Source organism: Anabrus simplex, chromosome 6, assembly GCF_040414725.1.
Source record: "Anabrus simplex isolate iqAnaSimp1 chromosome 6, ASM4041472v1, whole genome shotgun sequence".
Taxonomy (NCBI): Eukaryota; Metazoa; Arthropoda; class Insecta; order Orthoptera; family Tettigoniidae; genus Anabrus; species Anabrus simplex.
Window position 1 is genome coordinate 259,679,438 of NC_090270.1, and position 26,384 is coordinate 259,705,821.

Genomic DNA, 26,384 nt, shown 5'->3' on the forward strand with positions numbered 1-26,384 from the left:
GGCGTCATGCTCCGAGGAGATTATAACCTAAACAGGTGGGACAGATGACACCATACAAGTGTAATCAGTGACTAAAGCCAGTGATAACATCGAAGTAAACGTACTAACCGAAATATTGTCGAGTCCAGCACACCCAAGCATGTTAAAACTACAATGAATAACTGTAAATATATTGCAACCACTTCATTATCACTTTCTAATTTTTACGAAACTAATATAAGACCTTGTACGAAACGGTATGGAGTGGTGCCTCAAAGCGGTATTTCTTGGAATCAGCTCTAACATAGAGGTAACTACAGCACTAGCTGCAGTTACCAGTCGTTGTGCAGGTAACTGTGAAGAAGCCGATAACTGTTGTTTCGGAAACTCATTTTAAACATATCACCATGTTAAGTCGCTGGTAACTACCCATCTACAGATAACTGTCATTTCAGAAACCGGCCATTAGTGGGGTTGTTGCTGCTACCTCCCTTGAAAGTGGTAAGGTAATAGATGTAGAGTGCTTGACCAAGTATTGCTCTGGTTGTAAATCAGATAAGGACCATACATGTGCTATCAAGTTTGAAAATATTCAAGAGATCTCAGCATCTATGTGGTGTACGCTATACGCAGTACCTTGGTGATGGCGATTCTAAAGGTTTCCAAAAAATGTGGGAGGCTAGCCATATGGAACTTCTGTAACCAATGAAAAGATGGAATGTGTAGGCCACGTGCAGAAGAGGTTAGGCACTAGACTGAGAAAATTGCAAAAAGACCTAGGTCAGAAGCTCTCTGATGGGAAATACGTGACTGGTAGCGGTCGCCTCACTGATTGTGAAGTAGATCTACTGCAGAAATATTATGGACTGGCTATTAGAAGAAATGAGGTGAAACGTTGTTGATATGAGAAAAGCTGTATGGGCTAGTCTTATACACAAATCATCAACTGATGAACATCCCTGTCACGCACTTTGCCCAACAGGTCCTGATGCAGGGTGTAACTTCCAGGAAGCAAAGGCAGATGGTACTGAATATCAGCATAAGCACTCCTTACCTAAAGCTGTTGTTGAGGCAATAAAGCCTATTTACAGGGATCTCAGCAATCCAAATTACTGGAGAAGTGCCTTCATGGGAGGACTCGAAATCCAAATGGATGTTTCAATCGATGCATCTGGGACCGTGTTCCTAAATCTGTTTTTGTGGGTCTACAGACACTGAAAATAGGAGTTCTAGATGCAGTGTTATGTTTCATCCAGGTGTATGGTTCTAGAGCAGCTAGGAATGGGAGCAGGATACAACATGAGGCATGCACTTACTGCTATTGACAGTAGAAGAGTTGCCGGTGCAGAGAGAATGTTCAAGGAGGCAAGAACCAGAAAAAAAGGAATATAAAGAGGAAGAAAGAGGATGAAGAACTTCTTAACCAAGATGATTAATGGGGCTGGAATGCATTAAACACATAAGATAAGGCCACAACTTTCATTAAAAGCAAAGGTAAACTTTAAGTCCAATTTCCCGAAAGTTTAGTTTTTTGACATATTTAATTTAATAGACCAAAAACTACTCAAGCTAGAAGGCTGAAATTAGTATGATAATTGAAGAAAAGTAGACTACAATCATGGAGCTATCTTAAAAAATAGACTTGACTTCAGCTACACCCAACAAAAAATTGCTGTATTTTTATGTATTAAGTTGTAATGAATGCTGTTAATTCATTTCTTTCTGTATGTTCTCCGTTGTAGTCTACTTTGTGTACACACATTCTCTGTATACAGTTAAATATTTGGTGGATTTTATTGATAAGTTTCAGAGATATAGGTACCTAAAAAAAACTCTCTATACTCCTAAAAAGTAAATTACATATGAACTGTTTGTTTTATAGTTCTAAAAGGTTGGTTCCACTTGTACAGTGAATTTCGGGTGTATATGAAGCATACTAGCGGTGATATCTTTTGTGTGATTTGTAGTTAAAATTATGGTCCTTCACAGACGTGTACCCTTCATTCACACAGCGTCATATAATTGGCTGCCGCTACATGCACGTCTCGCTTGCCAGATTCGGCGGACTTCAGCGGCTAGTGATGTATGGGCCTAATTGCGGACTTTGAAAGTCAATGAACGAGTTTATTGCGCCGCGGTTTGGCAATTCCGCCCTTGCATTTTTTTGCACATACCTCACAATTTCAATTTTGACTTCTTCGAAGTCACTGAATGCTTTTTTTGTATGGTACGCATTTTTAAGTCTTGGTGGTAACTGTTGATATTGGCTCTAGTTAGACCTATGCCGTATTTTCTTGCGGCTGCACAATTAGTATACATTCCCAAGTGTGTAATGGCCATTAACTTAAAATTGGCAACATAACATCGACGAGAATCCGTTGAAAATTTGCCGGAAATATCTGTTAAATGTATTTCTCAGTACGATGATCCATCACGAAAATATTCCTGCTGTCTATAAAACTACAGGTGCCAGGTACAGTGGACTCTGCTACTGAGTAACAGTGGACTTTCTAAGAAATCTAAGGCTCCCATGGTTTGATCCGTTCTGCAGATTTGAGAAACGTTTTTGTAGAGGATAATAGAATGTCATTCTCTCTTCACTATTTCCTTAGATCCAGTGACTTTACACATAGGCACTGTGCAACTGGTCGCTGCGGCTAGCAATGTTTGAAAAAGAAGCGGCCGTTTGTCAATGAACTTTGTGTGCGTGCGCGCGGGTTGAAAGGAAACAGCATAGTTACTGCAATAGTTGCCAGTGGTGTTCATTACTGTTGGGCTGGGAATGCAAAACAACCCTTGATTTTCCAGATGATATTCTGAGAAGAAAAATAACCATGTTGGATCTGGAGAAATTCGGTACTGGTATCGCTCCAGAGGCTTCTGTGGAAAATATTTCAGTTTTCTTTTTCAAAAGTCGTCGCCTAACCTAACCATATATATATATATATATCATAAAAGCATATTTGAAACGCTTGTAGAGAAATAATAACCTCGTTGCTAAAAATTGGCATGCGAATAGCCTTTCCGAAATATAAGTTATCCTCTGAAATCAGTGATGTACCCTGTCATATCTTGAAGTGTATCCCATTCTTACTTAATTGCAGAAATACTTTCTTTCATTTTCTTTACGGAACAACAGTCGACGGGTATTATTAATCGACTCCGACATTGTCTTTGAATGTTGACGAGAGAGCTCGCTATTGGGCATAGCAAGAAAACGATACCTAAGATGATCAATCGCATGCAGTATAATGACTGGGTGCATAAATATCAGTAATGGAAAAAATTGTTCGCGCATAATCGCTCGTAATAACGGATGCGTCAGCGATTGGTTTCTCGCTGTAAACAAAGGATAAAACGCAATTTAATATAAGAATTTTGTAGGGACGGTCAAAAGTTGCTGTTAAATGGTTTTCTCATTATATGCAATACTCGCGATAGGGGACTTTTACTGTATTCTTAAATCAATCTCTCCATCCAAATTTCATTTCCTATTCTTATCACTTCCCTGGATCTTCTCTTACCTGTCGTCATGATCGAAGTCTTGATTTTCGCAGTACTAAATTTTATTCCAAAATTTCTTATCTCCATTCCATAAATCAACTTGTCTGTACTTCCTCATCAATATCTCCCCAGACTACAATGTCATGAGCAAAGATCATACATAGATTTCACTTCCTTGCCCTTCATCTTCTTGATATTACATCGAATTCTATCCATGATGATAATGAACAATAAGGGAGACAGTACACTTCCCTGTCTCAACTATGATGTATAAATGCTATATAATGTAGGCCTAACTAGTTTTAATTTCAGTTTATGGTCTTATGTTTATGTAGGTAAATTTTCTGTTCTTTTCAGCAACAGTCACGTGCTATGGATATGAGCAGGAGCCAGCACGAATCGTTCACTCCGAAATTCATGAGCTCTGGAAATTCGCGTGGAGGTGTAAGTAACTTAAGCTCCATATTACGTATAGTATTTAGTGTGTGTGTATGGTTGAGTTTGTGCTATTGGTTGCTGTTGATATGGTCGGTGTTCCCTGGACATCCTAGTGGCAAACCCATTGGACTGTGATCAAGCAAAGGGCTTACGCCCCCAGGTTAGGGCCAGGAACCAGCCTTAGGCTTGACATCAGCACAATATACACCTTAACTGTTTTTTTTTTTTTTACGTCAAAACTTCATAATGGTCTGTATTGAAAAAAGATTTACATTCAAAAACAGAGGTAAGGTTATCCACCTGTTCAATACTACTTAAAGTTTTACATATTGTCAGATCGGGACCCCTTGCAAATGCTGCTGCTTATTTCTCTTGTTTTCATATAATTCTGTTTACATTGTTAAGATGCATAATTGGATGGTGTTATGTATCACTTGACCAAGCACCAAAAGTAGATTTTGAGATATTTACACAAGTGCAAATTCCTGTGTATTCATATTTCGTGTTAATTGTGAGGTATTATATACCAAAATGAAGATATATACATAAATTTTCTTAATGTATTCAATTTAGGGATATTTGAAGTATATTGTCGTAATCTGAGATAATGTTGCTTGGTCACTTGATGCTTTATTGCGGTTACATTAGTTTCTGTTTTGCATCACTTGACCAACAGATAAAATTCTCATTTTGATCGGTTTGACTTAAGTGCAGGATTAAATTATACATAACAGCATAGAACATGACACAGAAAAAATGTGGGTTTAAGATATACAGTAGTATAGAAATTACACTGGTAGATCATAGTATTAAGGCATCATAAACACACAGTTTCTCTATAATGCAGGATTTTAAGAATTTGTGAGTTCAAAATCCATATTTCCACATTCAAACCCATCTATATCATCGTCTATTCCAGGATCACTAAATAAGCCCTTATAGAGAGGCTTAGCATCATTGGGAATTAGCTCCATGAGAGAGCGCAGGTTGTTCAGTTTCGCTTCTGAAACTGGTTTTCCATTGGGCCATAATAAAGTGAGCAGACCATGTAGAGCTGATCCACTTTCATTCTGAAGCTAGGACCAACTGCAGATTTCTTAATGTTCAATTCAACAGTGCGATCTGCATCAAAATACATTTTGAAGAAAATGCGAAACGGTTTATCTTTCTTCAGCTCTATTTCTCTCACATACAACCAGTTTACCTTCTCACGGTTTGTGCCTGTCTTCCTGTTTGCAATGTGCTTCTCCAGATGAACTGTACTATGAAAGTCCAGTGCGGTCATTCTGTGCACAACACGCGGGTTCTTTAGGCACATCTTCGTTACATTTATGTAGTCTTTGGCAGTATAGGGGCGCTGCTGAAATTTGAAAGCATGTTCTGTATCACCAAAGCTGCTGTCGTTAAGGAGGAAGCTATGGCCTGGAAGTAAAAATATTAGTGTAATCATTTCAATGGTAGGGTGTTGTTTCAAAGGTAGAACAACCTTTGTATTACGATTCTGGCCTCCGCAGAATCTGACCACAATACGACTTCTTTGACTTTGTGCACGTTTTCCATGAATTTGCTTGTACAAACAGGATCAAACCTCCTGAGCCCCTCTTCTTACTTCTCCTTCCAACCAGGCTTAAAAATGACCTTTATTATCTTTCCCACTGTGAATCCTTAAATTATATAACCACAAGTAGCGCTTGAAAAACCCACATTCGTGGGAATACGTGGCAATGGCAGTGTTTCTTCAATGTCAAAACAAAACGTATCCAGTTTTTCATCCAACTTCGATTTTTCCATATCGGAGGATTTTAGGTTCTGGGCATGTGCCATAGGGAAGAAAACCTATGCGGGAATCCACATTTAGCATCTCATGACCAAGTGATTGCACGCTGGTCGTGTGGTCATTTCATGCGTAATTCTGACTCGGGAATGGTGATTAGTCACTTGATGCAAAACTTCAATGTAATGATTGAGAGGTTGGCGTTTGGTCAAAATTCATTTCCCGCAAAATCGTTTTGACAATAAAAGTCCGAACAATAACCTATGTAAAGTTCACACCTTTAGCTACCAGACGGTGCAATAATCTAAAAAAATCCATTTTGGCGCTTGGTCAATTGATGCATAACACTATCCAATTATTGTATCGCTACCTCTCAACTATTTAAACATGTTGTTACTTGTCTTTGTTATTCATATTAAATCATGGCTGGCTGTGGCACAAATGGGCTCTACCATTGCCTGAAGATTTCCCCTATGAAATGTCACTCCCTTAATTCAAGACAGAGAGATGTTGTTATTTGTTATTCTGATTAATTTCATATTCTTATTCTTTCCATTCTTACTCCGGACAGCAGGGATGATTATCTTGTCGGAAACATTGCCTCATTGTTTTAGGTCATTTAACTTCTCGTCTTGAATTATGGGAATGAGGTTTCATTGGCGTAATCTTCAACCTATGGCAGAGTCCCTTTACCCCACTGTCAGCCATGATTATTATATTTATCCTGGTGAGGATTATAAAAAGGTTGACCAAAATTGGACTGAAGTACATGGACGTAAGTGAAAACAAGGAACCAAAAGCAGCTAAAGGGAAGACTGTGATCAGTTTCAATGAAAATTTTCTAATTTTTTTTTTTTTGTATTTTAGTTTGTACTCTTATTTATTGGGATAATTAGTCTATTTCTTGAAAGTTATTTTAAGGGCTTAAAATGGCTATTTCAGTCACCCTCTCTACTTGGTGCCATGCCCCCATTCTTCCTTGATCTTAGTCTCCATGTAATATCTTGTTCATTATGGTTCCATGATTTATGCTGGAAATTTGGTTTGTATATTGTAGCTCAGAATGCATATTACATTATTCATTTGTTTTCCTCCATGTTTGTTGTTGTTTATATGGAAACGTGAGTTACTGACTTTGTGTGTTCGGAATGCCGCGTCAGAGTACATGCAAAGCATAAAAGAGGTCCTGGGATAAAGATGATTATACCTGTAAATACTGAGGCTAGTGTAAACGATTTGTAAACTAGTGTAAATGTTGTAAAAGATACAAATCATGGTGAGAGTAGAGATAGGTTATGTTCTCCAAGTGTTAATGTTAGTACCTTGAACTGAAAGCTATCTTCTACTGGTACAAGTGTAAATGGCGTGAAAGAGAGTGTATGTGTAGATTGTGACAATTCTGCTAACAAAAAAATCATGAAATTGGAACATTATAATATAGAGCTACTGTCAGCTGCTGTTCGTAGTTTTATGAAGTGTAAATTTGTGGCGCATGTAATAGTTTTGTTATGAAGATATTACTGCAAGAAAGGAACTTTCTGGTAGATTACTTTTTGAGTGTACTGAATGCCATGAAAAGTTTTGATTTTCTAGTGGATAGGGTACTATGAGTTATTTAAGATTCGTTTATGCCTTGCGTACGATAAGGAACGGTGAATCAGCTGGGAAACACCTCATGCACGGTAATAAATCTGCGAAGGTTGCACTACGTATCAGAGGTACACTAGCTGTATAAATGAAGCAGTTTGGGAATGTGCTGACATTTCCATGAGAGATGCAGTCTTTGAAGCTGTGAATAACAGTGGTGTTACAAGGATATTGCAGTCCCTATAGATGGGAGTTGGCACCATAGGAGTCACACTAGTCTGAATGGTGTCGTCAGCAACAAGTGTTGAGAGTGGCAGAGCAATTTGACCCGCCAGCCACGTTACTCACCACAGAACTAGTGGGTAGCAACAAAAACACCGGCAGGTACCACCTTTAAGCCGACAAGAAACAAAAAAAATAAATATCAATAACAAAATTTAAAGCGGGAGCAAAACAGGTACTTTCCAATCAAAAAGGCCCTAACCAACCCAGAGGACATGGAGAAAATATAAAATTTTCGCACCAGGCAAACGCTGAGGGTGTGCCATAATGCCACGGCTGCTTCTTTCCCACTCATAGCCCTTTCCTGTGCCATTGTCACTATAAGACCTGTCGTGTTGGTTTGACATAAAGCCAGTTGTAAAAGAATCATACTGATACGTGGGCTCATACTACCATGTTCATTGTAAATTTCTTTTAAACATTACATACCCTCTTAACACGTGAAGTTTAATTTAGTTTCCTCCTCCCCTTCTGGGTGTTTCCATTTTTTTGTCGTGTGGTGTACTTGGTTACATTTCTGGTTGATGACTCCCAAATGCAGGGGATCTTTATCTGTAAATACTGCTTAGTTTGAATAGATTGGAAGTTAAATGTATCTCCTTTTTACATGTTCTATAACTGAACTATGTATTTACAGGTTGTGAACATCATTCCATCTTCATATAATGGGGGCATGAAATATTTCTCATTCTGAGGAACTTGGGAAGGCTGTGGATGAAATAGGAGACTGCATTTCAGATTATGAAAATAATGCCGTTGTAGTGGATGTGTTTTAAATAATCCTATTCTAAATATGTGTTGATCAATCTCGACTTTTAAATCTCCTGTTGATTGTTGGGGACAATATCCATCTGAAGTTACGTGAACGATGTTGATCCACGAAATATCACTGTAATATTTGTCACAAACGAAAGGTAATCATTGATTTACCCAACTCCAATCCCAGGTTGATTAAGAAATGCCGTCGTTACTAGCAAGAAATATGTATACTTATTTACTGGCTGTAAATAGGAGTCTACGGTGTTGCATTCCGCTGCTTGCGCCGTCTTTTGTTTCTTTCACGAGGTCCAGGGCTGGCACCAATGTATGGGAGTGCTATGTCTGGGATTTTTGTTATCTTTGGCCATATGTCTTGCATTCCATTGCTTGCGCCGTATTTTTTTTTCTTCCGTTCTTGAGGTCCAGGGCTGGCACCAACGAGCTCTCTTTCTAGCGAATGGGAGTGCGGGCATTTTGTTGAAAAATAGCATGATCCCTGGACCAATAAATCTTTTAATGAATCAGTTAATGCACATGAAGTGACAACCCACCAAATTACATCGAATGAGAAAAATCAATAAAACGACACCAAAGAACTTCAGTGAGCAAAGACATCACAGGCGAGAGTGTTGGACAAACAAAACGCTTACGGAAGCACTGCGATGTAGCAGAAATAGTTATAAGGCAGTAAAGTATGTATTCTCTAAAATAAACTTTTTCGTATTATTTCTTAATTAACCTGGGATTTGAGACTTTATTTGAGTAAAAGCAATTACTGTCGTCCATTTGTGACAAATATTACGGTGATGTTTTGTGGATCAACATCATTCACGTAACCTCCATGTGATGATTCAGTGATAAAAGTTCTCTTTAAATAGGTGACCATTACGTAATTGCGATGATTACATGACGAAATGTTACTTCAGTGTAGAAAAACTCTTCTAGAGACCACAAGGCTTTAAAGTGGAGTCGTATTACATTTGTTTTATTTTGAGTGACCCCTTCTAACACCCTATTACTGAAAGTTCAGTAAGACCAGTATTTTTCTCCAGAAGCATATTGAATTTTTCCTTGATATTTCCCTTCGAAGGCCCTCTGTAATGCTCATTATTGTTTTGGCTCTTGCACAAAACCACTACCGTGCATCATTTATGTAGCATATCTTAAAATCTGCTGTGAAACATTGTCTTAGCACTTTATCTGTCTGCACCTTCTTTCTTTCACTGGACTGATCTGGTGAGTTTGTAGGTATCGCAGGACAGTAGCTGGAATGACAGTGATGCATCCTTAACTGAGGGTTTACTTTTATCCACAGAATTTTGGGTCGGGGCTATTCACAAGGAAGGTATGCGATATGCTTTTATACTCAATCTGTGGTTAGGTAAAGAGAAAATCCACTTACGATAGCTGCTCTAATACTAGAGAAACCACAAAGGTTCAGTCTACTGATTTAAGTCCATAAGGACAATACGAAAATAAATTAATTTTCATTGGAACTTTTTAAAATGTTGCAATACAGTAGAGTCTCGTTAATCCGAACTAATTGGGACCGGAGTCTGTTAGGATTAAGAAATTTTCGGATTAACCGGAAGATATTTTCTAATGATAGTGTTATTGTTTTTTGTCCCGCTAACTACTTTTACAGTTTCCGGAAATGCCTAGGTGCCGGGATGTTCTCCCGCAGGATTTCTTTTACGTGCTAGTAAATCTACTTACACGAGGTTGACGTATTTGATCACCTTTAAATACCACCAAACTGAGCTAGGATCGAACCTTTCAAGTTGGGGTCAGAAGGCCAGTGCCTCAACTGTCTGAAGAAAATAGTTTCTACAATACAGTACATATTGTAATTTGAAATGTCCATTCTTTAGCAGTTACATTAATGAAATACTGTGTAAAATTACAGTGTGATAGTTATGAACCCGTAGAGGAGAAAACGACTAAAACTAGGTTAAAACTTGTTTCCTAAACGGTAACGGGTTACACTTTCGCATTGTGCCCGGGATGTGAAGACCTGCTTGTGATGTTTATTTAATAGCGATTGGATGGAAGTTGACTGTCATCAATTACAAACAGACCAAGAAATTATAGCTATGGTAGAGAAAGAATCGGTGCTGGCCTTCTAACCCCAACTTGGCAGGTTCGATCCTGGCTCAGTTCGGTGGTATTTGAAGGTGTTCAAATACGGCAGCCTCATGTTGGTAGATTTACTGGCACGTAAAAGAACTTTTGCGGTACTAAATTCCGGCACCTCAGCGTCTCCGAATACCGCAAAAGTAGTTAGTGGGACGTGAAACAAATAACATTATTATTAGAGAAAGAATCTGGAATTGATGTGGAACAGAGTGACTATGAAGAAGACCACAATGAACAACTAGTGTCACATTCGGATGCCGCAGCCGCCTTAGAACTTTCCGTGCACTACGTCGAGCAACACTCCGCTGCTACGCCCACAAATGTGATGTTTATGAGACGCTGGTTTGACACTGCATCTTCGAGTAGGTTCCATTCACTACGGCAAAAGAAACGTAACTTACTTTGTAAAGATAAACAACCCGTATTTGATGGTTTATGACAGGGCTTGTCAGAGTGCATGCACTGTGCAAATGATGACTTCGCTGGTTGACCAGAGTGCAGACCCCCACTCCTTGTTTTGGAGCAATAGCGCTGTCTCTTTCCCCACGCTTGTCTCGCTCGCTCTGCCTGTCTCCCTCTTCCTCACATGCTCTGTAGCACTCCAAATCCGAGTTGAGCCGAGCTTAGCTGAGTAGCCTAGAGACAAATCGTTGGTCCGAGCCGAATGGGACCGATGCACAGTGCATGGAGCTCTTGCGCCTCAATTTTGCACAGGTGAGATTTTTGGCCTTGAGAGGCCCTGGTTTATGGTGTGAAATTATGTTTACATTAGGTTATTCTAGTAAAATATGAGTAATAAAATGCAAGTAAATCTGCATTCTATATTATATTCTTTCATTTCAATAAGGAGAACTTTTTAAAAATTGGATATTTCAGTTCGGATTAACGGGACTCGAGTGTATTTATTAATTTTTGGGGCAGCTACTTCCCCCATCTGGTGCTTTCTATTCTCAAGTTATGAAGATGATTTTGTACTACAGTAAAACCTCGTTAAGCTGTTTTTGCACGGGACAAGGAAAAAGAACTTGATACGCAGTAATATGTACTAATAAATACACCAATAAACACTATCAAACAAGGATATGGAAACACTAGATTTTTCCGACATAATGGGATTGTACGTCTTATGGCCACTAATATGAAAACTTATTCCGCTGGGGCTTATAAGATAATATTGCACTGAAGTGTCAAAAACGCCAAACAAATATGAAAACATCTGGACGGGTCCCATAAAAATATCAAAGTATTACTGCAGATCACACTCATTCTAAAACAAATGTTAGTAAAAGCCTTTTATTTCGAACCAGGTGGTTATTAAACATTTTTCTGATCACACAGAGTGTGGAAGGTGCGAGTTTCTACATTCACGCCAATTCTGCGTGCTTGACGATGTGAATGTCGGTTGACTTTCTTACAGACTTAATTTTATCTTCATTAGTAAGGGATTTCGCTGTTCTTTCCGTATCCATAATTCAGCTGTCTCAAGACAAATATGCACCATGCTGGTCAACTTCACACAATTATCTTCCAGATGTAGGCTATTGCGCGACAAATATTCGCTACCTTTTGTTGTACTGTATAACTAAACACAGAGTACATTTCTAACTTCTGAGTGGAATGCGAAATACAAGCACAAACAGTCTCGTATTATTCTGTAGTTTCACTGCTAACTAGCGGGCAAAACAGCATTTCTGAAGCTAATGGCTTGCTCTCCGAAGGTGCAATTCCTCCTGTGAAGTTCAGGAATTCTAGGCCTTTTCCAGTTATCCCGCAACTGCGGCGATGCTCTTACCCGGGTTGAAAATTGCGTTCCTGCCACAAGCGATAATATATTCAAGGTTAGCAGTAATAGTGAAAGTTCGTGATGTGATACGCGAGGCATTTTTATATAGATTTAATACGATGAGAATCGGAACTTTGAATTTATGACGTGCTAAGCAGGAAAACATGTTAAGTGAGGAACACACTAACAAGGTTTCGCTAAATTTGGAATGAATCTCTCATCATATTTGTCATTTCTTGTAGAACATTACTTGATAGCAGATGTCCAGTATTTATATGAAAACTGTCCGCCATTTTAGATAGTTCCATTGGGGTCACTAAAGTCTTAAAAATGTTCTCTAAACTGAATCATATAGAGAGAAGTAATTTTATTTATGTTTGTGACGTACTAAAATATGGCACAATTTCTTTAGCACCACTGTGACAATTTCGTCTAGTAAAGATGGAGGTAATCAGAATTTCTTCCTAAATGATTCAAGGAATTTCTGAATAACACCGTTAGTTACTGAGTACTAGTTATGATTGTAGTCTAAATCCCTTCTATCCTTTGGATTGTGTAATGATGATACTGCTGTGTCCTGCCAGACTAGAGTTTCTGAGCTGTACATGATTGCATGTGAATCTGAACACAACCCTGTAGTGTGTTATTTTCTATTTGCTATTTTTTAAAAAAATCCAGGCTGGAAAGTTACTTCCCTTTGAGGACCCATGAAAAAATTGAAGGCTTTGGTAATGCCATAAATTAAATAATGAATACTCAAGTTGGATAATTTGAAGTTCTCAACTATTTGGAAGAGTCTTACAAAACTTGGTGTACCGGGGTACCTTTTTAGGAAGATCCAAATGCTATATAAGAATTCCAAAAGCTATGTAAGTATTGGAGATGGTCACACTCAATGGTTCAGTACAACCAGATGAGTAGAACAGGGAAGTGCCTTGTCACCTTTTCTATTCATAGCAGTTATGGATACCATTTTAAAGGAACTAAAAGGAAAAGGTAATAAAGATCTTCAGGCTCTGGTGTCTTACGGTTTTATAGGGGGGAAGTGACAGCTGGGAAATCGTAGAAATGGGGTTCATTGCACTGTCTTGCAATGCACATGGAAGAGAGAGACTTCATCACCTCGTCATAGGGAAGTTCGATTAGCCACGTTTTAGGAGCACCGGTCACTTTCCGTGCGAGTACAAGACATCCAAAATGCATTCAGTTCTTTAATTCAATGAATAAAGGCCTTGCTCAGGAGAGCTGGCATAGATTTCTCATGTTTGAATCATTGGTTTTTTTTTTTTCCTTTCGTTGCGTGAGGTTATGTTTGTCAGGGAGTTATCCACATGAATACTGTATTGTGAATTTGAATTCTCTGAATGCACCTTGTTGGATACATTTTGAAATTTTCATGTCACATCAAAGGTTGAAACTGTGAATTAAGGTTATATTGTTTTCAGTATGGTTCTTGGATTATTTTTTGATGCGGCAAGGGTTAGCATTTCTGAATTAAGTTCATGGTTAATTCGGAATCACGTAATTTTGTCAGATTTTTGTGTCCCATAGACTTCGTATTAAGGAGGTTTTACTGTACTTAGTTTCTACATTAGATAGGACAAATAATGAACAATATCAGAATCTGTTTAATTTTTCTCTGTGTTTTACAGCATTGGTGCAGGAAAACTGATCGGGGTTTTTTCATGAAACTTACTATTTACGTTCAGAGTAAGCGTGGCAGGTGCAGCGTATGAAAGGAATAGAATTAAGCAATATTTATTCATACATATGTTCCTTATAATTTAGTTCGAGTTTAGTTTTGGGTTTGAACTGATAGTATGGATGCAGAATTTTTTTCTGGAGTGTTTATTGTAGTTATAATAGGAACAATAGGAAGGGAAGCATTCATACTTAAGGATGAAGAACTTAAAGCTGCAAAAATGTTTTGGTTGTGATAAACACTATATTCTAGACGTAAGGCTCATCTTTAAAGATAATGAATGGGCAGCTTCATGGTGTGCCCAGAACTGGAAGGCTAACACGCGCACACCCACAATTATTTCATAACGTAAGCATTTACATGGGGAACAACCCTGAAAGGAACGCAATTGTAGTGGGTTAGCTCATATGCCTCGTAGAGGCAACCCTGCCCAGGGAGTGGCACCCCTGCATATGAGAGTCCCAGAGCACCCTGACTCGGTGTGTAACATCTGGTAGTGTCCTAGCTCAGGGTAATGAGTAAAGACCTCAACAGCAGCAAAAGCGGAGAATATGATTCGGTACGATGGAGTTGGCGGAGTGGGCAACCCATGCCTCTGGGGGTAGTACATTTGGAATCCACTGCCTTGTGGGATGAAGAGATATTCTCAAAGGCTAACGGAGTAAACCCCGAAAGAAAATCCTCAATCACGTTAGGCCTAGCAGGCCAGTAATAGTGCTCATTTGTAGTTGCTTTTAAAACACATAAGAGCCTCGTAACACATTTATCAACTAAATTAAGGCGCCAGCATGTGTAGGTTTTTGTCAGGGATGATGGTTTATGGTCTGACGATAGGCAGAGTCTTGCGAAAATCCAAAAATCCTGGAAGAGACTCGCAACGATTGAGACCATCAACTTACTCAGTTCTCACAGGAAAATGTGAAGAACTACTGGACCTCATGGAAAGGAGGAAATTAATGATACTGGGGCTGAGTGAAACCAAATCGAGAGGGAAAGGAATGAAGAAATTACGAATACAGTATACACTGTATTGGCATGGATCTGACAGAGATGAGGAATGATGTTGGTTTCATCATGAGTAAAGTTCTAGGAGTCTCTGACATTCAGCATGTTAGCGATAGAATAATAAAGGTGACTGTGCATTTAGGGAAAGGAAACCTAACTTCGGTACAGGTGTATGCACCTCAAACTGGATGTTGTCAAGAGGATAAGAACTTGTTTCTTGATCATTTGGAAAAAGTTATTAGTGAACAGAGAGTAATCATTATAGGGGATCTGAATGCACAGATTGGGGCAGATAGAACAGGATATGAGAATGTAATGGGACCTCATAGATATGGTGAGAGAAATACAGAAGGCGAACATCTCCTTGACTTCTCTATGATGAATGGGTTGTTGGTGGGAAATAGTTAGTTCAAGGAGAGACAGAGCCTTAAGATAACTCGATACACTTGGGATGGACCTACAAAATATTGTGATTATGTCTCAGATGAAGAAAGGAGCTGAATGGTGACAGATGTCAGAAGGAGCCTTGACAGCGACCACCGTCTATTAGTAGTGGACCTGAGAAACTTCCATGTGCCTGAAGTACAGAAGTGGAAAATGCCAAAAATCGAAGTATAGGAACTCCAGAAAACAGATAAGAGAACTGAGTATCAGATCCAGATAAACACTGTTACCAAGGGATGAAGGGGAAAATGGAGAGGCAGAATGGACCAGACTAAGGGACTGAACTTCGTGTAAAGACAAGTATTAAAACACGGGAGATGGAGACACTGTGGTGGAAGGAAATGGTGGGAACGGCAGTGACATAAAGAAAGGGATCAGGAGGAAAAGAAAACCGGATCTTACTAGAGACGAGGCAAAGATCGGAAACCTCGAACAAGTATACCGAAACAAGAAACTGGATATTAAAAGAACAGTTGCAGAAGAAAAGACTAAGCCATGGAATATATTCACTCAGAAGCTGGAGGATGGCAGCAGAGGCCATCAAACTACTGTATAGTTTTATCAGAGGTAAAAGGAAACCAATGAATACACTTGAAGTTGAAAATGGAAATCTGGTTAGGACAGAAAGTGGTATGAGAAGTCCTGAAGAACCATTTTGACCACCTAAAGATTACACCAGTTCAGGAAGAAAATACAGAACTGGAAATCTGAGCCTACAATGAGGAACCTCCCATCACCTGGACAGAATCTGATCCTTAAAATCTATGCCAAAAGGAAAACCTAAGGTGCAGATGAATTGAATGCAGACATGATAAAAGGCAGCAGGCAACCAGGGTATACAATGGCTGCACGAGTACTAAATGCCGTATGGACAGATGGCAAAATACCTGCAGATTGGAGCAAGGGCGTTATAATTCCTCTGTTTAATAAAGGCAACAGATGGAAACCCACCAACTATAGAGGAATATCACTGCTGTCTCATGGGCTAAAAATTCTTGAGAAGATCATAGAAAGGAGATTGAGAACCATAATTGAACCACAGTTACAGGAGGAACAATATGGATTCAAAAGTAACTGATAAACAATAGATCTAATTTTTAGCACCCGCATGCTGATGGAAAAGTATTGGGAGAAAGGCAAGAACCTGGTCATTGTATTCCTGGATATAGAAAAGACCCATGATAGTGTTATATCACATAAGATCTGGGTGTGCCCAAGGAAGAGAAATGCGCCTGGAGGACTGGTAAGGAAAATTCAGATGTTGTACAAAGACTGTACTAGCTGTGTACAAATTGGGAATGGTCCATCATCATGGTTTGTGGCTAGGAATGGAGTTCAACAAGGAAGTGCACTGTCCCAACTACTGTTCATCACTGTTATCGACAATATAATAAAAAACTCCTTGGAAATGTTCAGTGAACTGAATGCAGTGGCCTTTGCTGATGATATCATGATTTGAGGTTAATCAGAAGTAGTACAGACTGGACTCAACATGTGGAAATCCCAGTTCCAAAAATGCAACTCAACTTCAGCGAGACCAAGACAGTGGTGATGGCAGTCAACAGAGAAGGGCGTCCAGCAAGTGTAAATACAGTGGAAGTGTAATCTCCAGTGATAATTTGGTCAGAAAGGAAATTACAGAGAGCAAAAGCGATCGGAATTCTACTAGCAAGTAAGAACACTAAACTTTAAATCACTAGCACACAAATGACTAACATTAATGACTATCGACAATTACAGTACAGCTGCAGTGTGACTAGAAATATCAGATTCCTGTAGCATGGTGGTGTTTTTTTTATTTTATTTTTTATTTTCTTCTCCACTCACATTTGAGATTGTCTCTTAATTGGTTGCCTGATAAAGCAGATTCTAATGGATTTTCTCTCATGACTTTGTATGTTTCTTTATGTTTTTTAATACTAGTTCATGTCTTGTTACAGCCCCCTCCTCAAAGAAAGAGTCAGCAGGGTAATAAGTCTAAAGGTAACAAGTCTGTCATCCAAATTTCTTTGTCATTAAAAGAAGAGGTAAAGTTGAGGGAGACAGAGAATGCTTGGAAACCAGGAAGGGGGAAGACCTCTGTATCAGATGAGGAGGCCAAGACAGAGGTAGATTCTTATTAATATTTTCTGTATTTTATACCTTTCTCTTTTGTTCATTGTCTCTAAAAAATATTGTCTTAACTTTCAGGATTTGTACAAGAAAGTCAGAGGTGTTCTAAACAAATTGACTCCTGAGAAATTCCAGAAGCTTGTGTCGCAGGTCAAGTCTCTCCCCATTGACACTAGTGACAGGCTTCAAGGTGTTATCAACCTTGTTTTTGAGAAGGTATAGTATTTTATAGATCTCCTACAAATATTTAATACTGCATTCTGTATTTTTAACATGACTTCTTCAGTTTCCTTCATCAAAACATTAAGCACGTCTATTTTCTTTCTATTTTGCAGTGTCAAATTTCATTTGGGAGTGTCCTTTGCTCTGTACAGCATGTTTCAACACTTTATTACTGGGGGCCAGGAGAACTTCCATTCTATTCTGCATTGAATTTTAGAAATTGATTTTTGCCTAACCAGTGTGTATTTCGTACTTTCTCTCAGAACAGTGCAGATATTTTCCATGTTAAAAGTCTACAGTGCTTATGATTAATTTTCTAAACTCACAAATAAATTTAAAACAAAAAGGAATACAATACATTATACATTTTAAAATTAATGTCTAGATGTCCATTTTTGCTGTCATGGACGGAATTTAGTTTAGCCAGGTTTTACTGCATTTCCTTGGCTGGATCCAAGATGTGAAGTACAAAGTAAACAATTTATAAAAATAAATCTGTATGAGGTTGTCTTCTTTTATTCAGATCTAGCACACACACACACACACATTGTTTTAAAAATTGAAAAATTCATAATATTTAAACGGCCTTTATTTATAACGAGTTAACTGCTGTCAGCCACGTAAATAAGGGAATCTATATCGTTTATAGATTTATTACGAAAACTTGTTTTAATCTTTCATTTTGAGTTTTCTTTTAGAGAGCAGGAGTCGTCGGGCTTTACTAAGACTCCGGCTTCGCCTGTGAGTGTCAATGAGAGCGCTCGCTAGTGGACATAGGAAGAAAACAATACTGAAGATGATCAATTGTATGCAAAATAATCATTGGGTGTGTAAATGTTGGTAACGGGGGGAAAATAGCGCACGTAATAATGGATGCATCAGTGATAGTTTAATATAAGAATTTTGAATGGACAGGCAAGCCTGTCGTTATATCGGAGTTCTCGTTATATGCTGTACTCGTTATAACGGACATCTACTGTAATTAGATATGAAATATTGTAAAAATGTGTAATAGTATTAATGCATTAAATTTATGAAAATGGTAATATGAGTAGCCTAGAATTAAAGTGCACTTTCTCATAAAACATGAATATTCAGTTGAGCCAAAAAACTGATTCCAACTGAAAAAGTTAGTAAGTGAAAGTGGTGAGTGCATATTAAAGATTTTACTTACAGATTACATATCCAATAGATAAAGCTAGATTTTATTGACGTACCTGAAAATTAAAGGAGAATAGAAGATGGAGAAAGTTCACTTTGTCTCTATATCATGGATAAAGTGCACTTTGACTTCAACTGACAGTGGGTAATAGTGATCAGGTGTATATATAAAATGTAATTTTAAGAATAAATCACGCTACGGCGTTTTAGAGGGAATACATATCAACCATTGTAATGACAGTAGTGATTCTTAACCAAAAAAAAAAAAAAAAAAAAAAAACCAGAGAACTCGTACAGAAAAAATTTATATGAAGACATTTTGTTTTCCCTCCTGTGGCTGACAGCACTGGGTATCATTCAACTCTTCTGCTTCCTCTCTTCCATCAATAACATGCTTGTAGATTTTCAAAAACTCAATATTCCTCCACGCATCTTCGTAATGTTTCTTCGGCAAATTCTCTACGATTTATGCGATAGTTTTGTATTGTTTTCGGCAGAGAAATAGGAAATAAAAGAGGAGCGATAATCTGTCTTGAATTTCAGCGCGTGGGGGTCAGCAGTTTCGTTCGTAAACATGGCAGGATTTGAGTGCTGTGGACATTGTAAACGAGCTGAATTTAGGCAAAGAAAGTGACACAGAATCGTTGAGTAGTGGTGGAAGTGAATTTTTAGTAAGTGAAGATGATGTAAATGATCATTTTAGTGATATCAGTGATGTAAATGAAAACAGATATCCAGAAATTCGACCTCATGCTGATGCGCAATTCAAGTAACACAAACATTTCGTTTCGTTAGTCCAAATGATTATACGGGTGATGTTGGACCTGTCCATACTTTGGAACGTGGGTCACGAGAACTAGATTATTTTTTACATATGTTTGTAGGAGACAAACTATTCCATGACATAGCCAATTGCACAAATATCAGTTCAGTATTTAAACAAGCACAATCCAGTAAAATAGATACTGAATGGGAAGACACTTGCTCAGAGGATATAAAGGCTTACGTCAATCAAATTCAAATAATCAAAGACCCATAAAGCTATGGTGTTAGAATCTTTCTGCAACTCGTTTTCAGTCCATATATAAAATGTGTAATCCGAGGCGAGTTGAAGCAAGGGGGTCTATCCGTGGAGGAAGACTGTAGCATTGACTTAATCAGAGACGGCGAACACATTCATTACCTTGGAACTATCTTCAGGGATACTCTATAGTGTTCGACGAGACTGCTGTAATGAAAGGCCTTCACAATAAGCTCTAACATCGTCGCCACTGTTTAAGGTAGACCAAAAGCTCATGGTACTGAATTCCTCAGTCTGGCCCACTCCGATTTACCCTTTCCTGACATGCAGTTTCAAGAAAACCGCACAGAAATTTTTATCTGATGGCGATAAAATGATTGAAAGTGCAACAAAGGAGATATTGCAGTCGCCGACGGATACCCCAGATGGCATGTTGTACACTGAAAAGAAATACTAAGGACTTGCTCTATTTAAAACCTTGTAAGTTTACCTGCAATGCATCAATGCCCGCAGTATCTTGCTGAAGAATAAACAACCACTTGGTGTCGCTTCGGGGGGGTTCTCTCATGCGGAGAGTCAGGAATGTATAGAACGCCTAAAACTAACAAATGCTGATACCCAGAAAATGACCACCAAGAACTGCCTGTACGATACTAGGAAGATCCTTCAAGAGGTACGAGAATGTGAATTCACCTCCTGATGTTCACTATCGCAAAAAAGGACTCGGAGTACAACTTTACAAAGAGTATACACCAGCAAACTCTTGGGTGCGATAATCATACCGGACTGTCTTGTAACGAGTGGAGAGAGGAAGATGACTGCTAATTTTTCTGCGGTGTGCTCGGTGCCAGGCAGATCCCTGGACAACCACCTCTGTCGGCATTGCCACAGAGAGAAAGAAACTCTTGGTCATGTCCTGGGATTCTGCACACGCGGGAGCTCCTAAGAAACATGCGGCACCACAAGATCAGATCTTTCATTGCCGAAGAACTGAGAAAGAAGGGATTCATTGTACGCGGAGGTACATGGACTTGCCATATAGGGTAGTTCGCAGAGAATTGACATAATAGCCTTATAGAAAACAGCTCTCAATTTAACAATTACTCGCGGTACCATATCTCGTTACTTCGTTGGCACAAGGAAGCGCTTCCAACTCTCAGTGAAGCTCATCCGCGAAATCGTGACCCTCGTCCTCTGAGGCTGCATCAAGATCCTGAGACACCCCCTCTACAGCTAATTTTGAATTGTCTTTAATAGATAGGTACAGAATATTTTATGTTTTACCTTGTTCTTAGTGGCAGCCTGTAAATACAGGAGGTGTTTCGAAAATAAATGGAAATTACATATATTTGTTTCTTCAAAATCAAGGTCAGTTTTGAGTGGCCGTAAGATAAAAAAATTAGTGTTTCTAAAGTACTGTTTTGATATTTTAAAAAATGTAATGTTTTAAACAATTCCTTTTTACGTGTAAGTCTGTATCTTAAATGACTTCTCAATGTAAATTCAAGGCATATTAAGGTACTTGTCATATCATGAAGCCAGCTTCTAAATTCTATCCCCATAGTAATCTGCCCCCCTGATATGCCAGCCACTGCCGCGCGGTCCTTCTTAGGTAATCATCGTCGTCGTGGCACTGACTTCCTAATTTTTTTTTCAGGTGCAGGAACAGAATGTAGTCACTAGGCACTAGGTCACTACTATATGGAGCATGATCAAATTGTCCCCAACCGTTCGAAGCGCTGAGGTCTCAGGTTCAATTAGCCATGAGAGATTGCCTATTGTCACGAAGGAAAAGAAACCCATTTGTGAGCATGACAATCCGTTTGATTTGGGTTGCGTGAGTACAACTTCCGATAATCTAAGCATCCTGTAACAGTTTCATAAAGAACACTCCTTGAAATTTCAGGCAACTCATAACGTAACCACGAAATCTTTTCCTGCTGTAGACATTAGTAGGCCTTTTTTAAATGCGTATGTTCTCCATACATTTCACTACTAATCTGTCGATGAGTTACAACAGCTTTCACGCCTTTTCCATTTAAAAATCTAATTACAGTGCATAGTTCACACTCAGTGGGACCGCTAATTGTCAGAGGCATTTTCAATACGCACAAACAACCGTAAATACGAGCGAATGCTTCCGTAGTGGCGTTTGTGGCTAGCCTGCAGATGTACGTACTGAGTACGCATGCTCTGAACAACGATCAAACCGCTGCAGCGGCGATATTTAAAAACGGTACTTACTTTAAAAACATGCTTCTTATTAACTCATGAACTATTGGAGTTATGCTCGAGTGCACCAACCTTGGTAAAGAGAATACCGCGGTAAACTTCACAATTTTACCAGGGTAAAGTCGTATTTCTGTTGCACCAAGCTCGGTTTCGAGTTTACCGCCCGTGAGCGAGCGATTAACTAAGAAAACCGCGGTGAAGTTGTATTTGTGCTCTGTGGTTAAAGATTCCAAGATGGAGCTTAACAACTATAGGTTATATCTCCAGTATCTTAATCAGTTTGAAAGAAATGAAGGGAGAATTATGGAAGAGAGACGCGATTTATTTGAAGAATTAAGCTATGTTTCGTTCCAAAGATGATTTAGATTGCGTGCAAACTGTGAGCGATTTGAACCTCACGGTACGAGATACTGTAGCAAGATGGCCAGGGTCGACTCATGATAGCACAGTATTTCACAATTCTCGCCTGAGAGCGCGTCTCGAGGAGTCAATAACTTCCTTGCGCTGTCACAAAATGTAAACACGAGGGACAAGTGACTGTCGAAACGATCACTGCTTCCTGAAGACTACTTCAAATTGCTTCCGAGGGGAATAATAGCGAGAAAGTCAAGCGTCAAGAAACCGTGGTAACGAAACCGGGCGATAGTAATGGTGCACTGCTTTTACGACAATACTACGGTAAAAGTTTTACCACGGTTTCGTAAAAGGTGATAATTACCGAGCTTGGTGCACTCGGGCATTACAGTCTTCAAATTTTCAAGCAAGCATGATATTATAGGTGGGCTGGCGTAAGGTTGCACATGACAGCTGCGCACAATGTTGGTCACACTGCAGTGGCGCACGAAGCGATGTTGTCGCCGCAACAACTGATTGCACGGCACGTGAGTTCTTAAAAACTTGGGAGAAATTATTTTAATGTCATCGCGATGATACACAGTACAAATGAAATCGGCCGACAAGAATCTCACTTTAAATGCACCAATAAATATTCGAGTAATATACACCGGTGCTAACACAAAAGGTTTCAAGTAAAATCTATAAAATTTATGAAAATTCAGAAACCTTATTTTCGTACCTTATTCATACAGGTAGAGGCTCGATACACTCCAGATCACTGCTATCACTACCGTCGCCTTCGTTGTTATTGTCGTCGTCTAGGCAGATCATCAACTCCTGACAGTCACTGTTGATGCCATGTATTGCCATTGCCGAGTTAATGAATGTTGCGACATGACTTTCTTCCTCCACAAAAGCCGCATCTATTCGAGCAATACTCTCCCGGAACAATCCTTCCACTTCAGTAATTATGAAGGAGTTATTAGTGCGTACGTAATGTTTTATTTTACCCTATACCGTACCGGTACCAACTCCTTGAGGTTGAAGTGACAGTGGTACGGCGGCAACCTAATAACCTCGTGCCCTTGTTCGTTCGCTACCTCGTCGACTAATTTAGTCATAGATATAGATGTTGATTCCCATAGGGAATCTGAAACTTTTGTCCCGAATGAGTAAATTTATAATACCAATATAAATGGTCCATTTTGGACATATGCGCTGGGATATTTCTTTCCTGCAGCCATTCCACTAACAGTTCTTTACGGGCGCTCGACGAACGGGTCTTGTCCATTATTACGGAGTAGTAGGTGCATTGTACATAACAATGACAGAAGGGACTTTGAGCTGCAATAATCGTACACGAGTCTTCGTATTACATCAGCCTGGAAAGAATTAATTCCTGTTACAGGAGATAGCTTAATGCGTTTCTTTCCCGGAGTGCTGTGAAACAAGTCACTACTATCAGCCCCGTTTCCGCTACTGCTATGTTCTCCAGTCCCTTTTTCCTTCTGTTCTTGGAGGCGAACGCCTGTCTGAATAGCAGTACGCTTTGGAAGCCGTTTGACATATGCGTTCCACAACTTGATCTTCAGGAACAGAGAGATGGCTATACAAGCGTACGAATTTCCTCTCTCTCTCTCTCTCATAAAACTCAGGAGTTCTCCGCACTAATTCTAATGCCGGACTATTAAGGGCCACTCTACGGCGCAAAGGATTATTACTTCGTGGTTCATAACTATGTTGTCGTTTCCGTGATATCGCACTGAATTCGTTAAAATAAAATGCCACAATTATCTCACAAAGAAAACAAAACCTTCACAAACGCGCAAATCACACCCGACCACGTGCTAGCGACGACAGACGAAATGGCAACACTTCAATACCGTAGTCAAGCTGGATATAGATGGCACCACTATACTACCCATATTGCCAACAACAATCAACTGAAAATAGTTCGTATTTATTTTGTGGCTCGCTTAAACCTTAAATATTTTTTATAAATGCTCATATTTGTCTAAGCAAATAAAAGATTATGAGCACTATACAATATGAAATACGAATTAACATGAATAAAATGTGTAACTGTATTTGACATAAAAAGTGGTGGATTGGTGATTCTGATTGACGGGTGACGTTCTTCATTTCATTTTTGTAGTCGTGCCAACATGAATTACAACTGTCAAGTGCAACCTTGTGCCGGCCCACCTATAGAGACCTTGATATCAGTTGTGTTAAAAATAAATCTTAGTTTTAAAAGTATAGGGACACTCCGTTCAAGTCTGAAATATATGGGTGTCCCTAAACATTTTGGCAACACTGATTTTAAAACCAACTTGTGCTGTTTTTATACTTTCTATAAGAGATGAAATTTGCCACTTCAATGTACTGAAAATTAAATGATCAGCCACCATTGTTAAACATTGTTAATAATTATTTAGATATGTACATAAATGTTACATTCTTTACATAATATGGAAAATTATGTAATATTACTACGAATATGTGGCGTAGGGATGTGGCGACCCCATCACCCAGTGTGCAACCACTGCAATCGGCCCCCAAGTATTGGTGAGTAAACCATAGACTTAACTGACACGAGGAAATGCGTGTCAGGCGCCAACCCTCTAGTGCACAACAAAGTATCGATGTGAAAATCCATGTTAGGCTTAAGCCAGTGGTAGCGTCTTCGAATAGCCTTCTACAAACGAGCCTCGGATGGAGATATAAACAATCCTAAAATTGACAGTCTTCGAGCAGATCTGGCAGGTATGACGGCCAACATTGATCCGATGAAAAACAGATATGTCCGAAGAACAATGTAAGAATCGGGACTATGAATATTTTTACCCTGACTGGAAAAACGGAAGAACTTATCGATATGATGAAGAGGAAAAACTATCCCTATTGGGAATTAGTTAACCCTCTTATTGCCAGGCCCGATTGCTCACAGTATACCAAGAGTGCCAGACAGATTTAGAGAATTTTGCAGGTTCTCACTCTCTGGACTATATAGTTCACAAATATTATAACTATGATTTGAAATTTTTATTAAATGTTACCAAGAAGACATTCTTACTGCTGAACTAAATTACAGCACTAAAATGCTCTTGGGTATTTTGAAAAAAAAAAAATATATATTTTCCAAACAATTTCAAAACACCAAAAATTAAAAATCAGAAACAAAACAGAAAAAACAGAAATATCTAGTCAACGGTAAATATTCATGATTTCTTTGAAATGTCCTATTTTAGATGAATAAACAGGTAAAGATTTACATTTTTATCTTCAATAGTTTGAGTTATGTACAATGGTATCGTAATACACAACTGTCGTGTTCAACAATGTGATCGAACCTGACACATGGGTTGTAGTCACGGTGACCAGATGGTGATACATTATCATTGTTCACAAAATGAAAGAATCTCGAGATCAACTGGAATCTGTTTCTTGAGAACGTATTTCCAAACCACGGAATATAACGGGAGTTTTTGACCCAATAAGAAAATAGTTATACCCATTTCCAACAAAACAGCAATGAAAGCCTTCATTTCAGTCAATGTAACCGGGCGCCACTGCTGTGCTCTGGCATACGGTGACAAGACATGATTTCTCATATCTGCTTATCTCTGTAGTTACGAGATTCAATAATTGAGCCGTGAAAAATAAAATAAAAATACGCTATAAGTTTGCGCCTGACGAAGGGGCGTGTCTCGGGCTAGGAGTATCATAATAATCAGGTTAGAGTTGGTATTTTTCATCCTGACTTAATTGAATTTCACGAAAAACAGGAAATTGTTGCTGTTGGATATTGTTACAGCCATCATCATCATCAGTACTCCCACTCAGACGGCCATTACCACTTTTAATGTTTACATTCAGACAATGAGCACGTGGTTGGGTGTTTACA

The 26,384-nt window shown here is 38.9% G+C and overlaps 1 protein-coding gene across 5 annotated transcripts in view; it reads left to right on the forward strand.

Moving 5' to 3' along the window:
- The window catches only part of LOC136876417 (eukaryotic translation initiation factor 4 gamma 1), a 700,368-nt gene that overhangs the window by 519,992 nt on the left and 153,992 nt on the right, over nt 1–26,384 (forward strand). For all 5 annotated transcript variants that reach the window (XM_067150372.2, XM_067150376.2, XM_067150374.2 and 2 more), the window contains 3 exons: nt 3,841–3,927; nt 17,334–17,501; nt 17,584–17,721. In XM_067150372.2, coding sequence (XP_067006473.2) covers nt 3,841–3,927; nt 17,334–17,501; nt 17,584–17,721 — 393 coding nt within the window. The remainder of the gene's footprint in view (nt 1–3,840; nt 3,928–17,333; nt 17,502–17,583; nt 17,722–26,384) is intronic.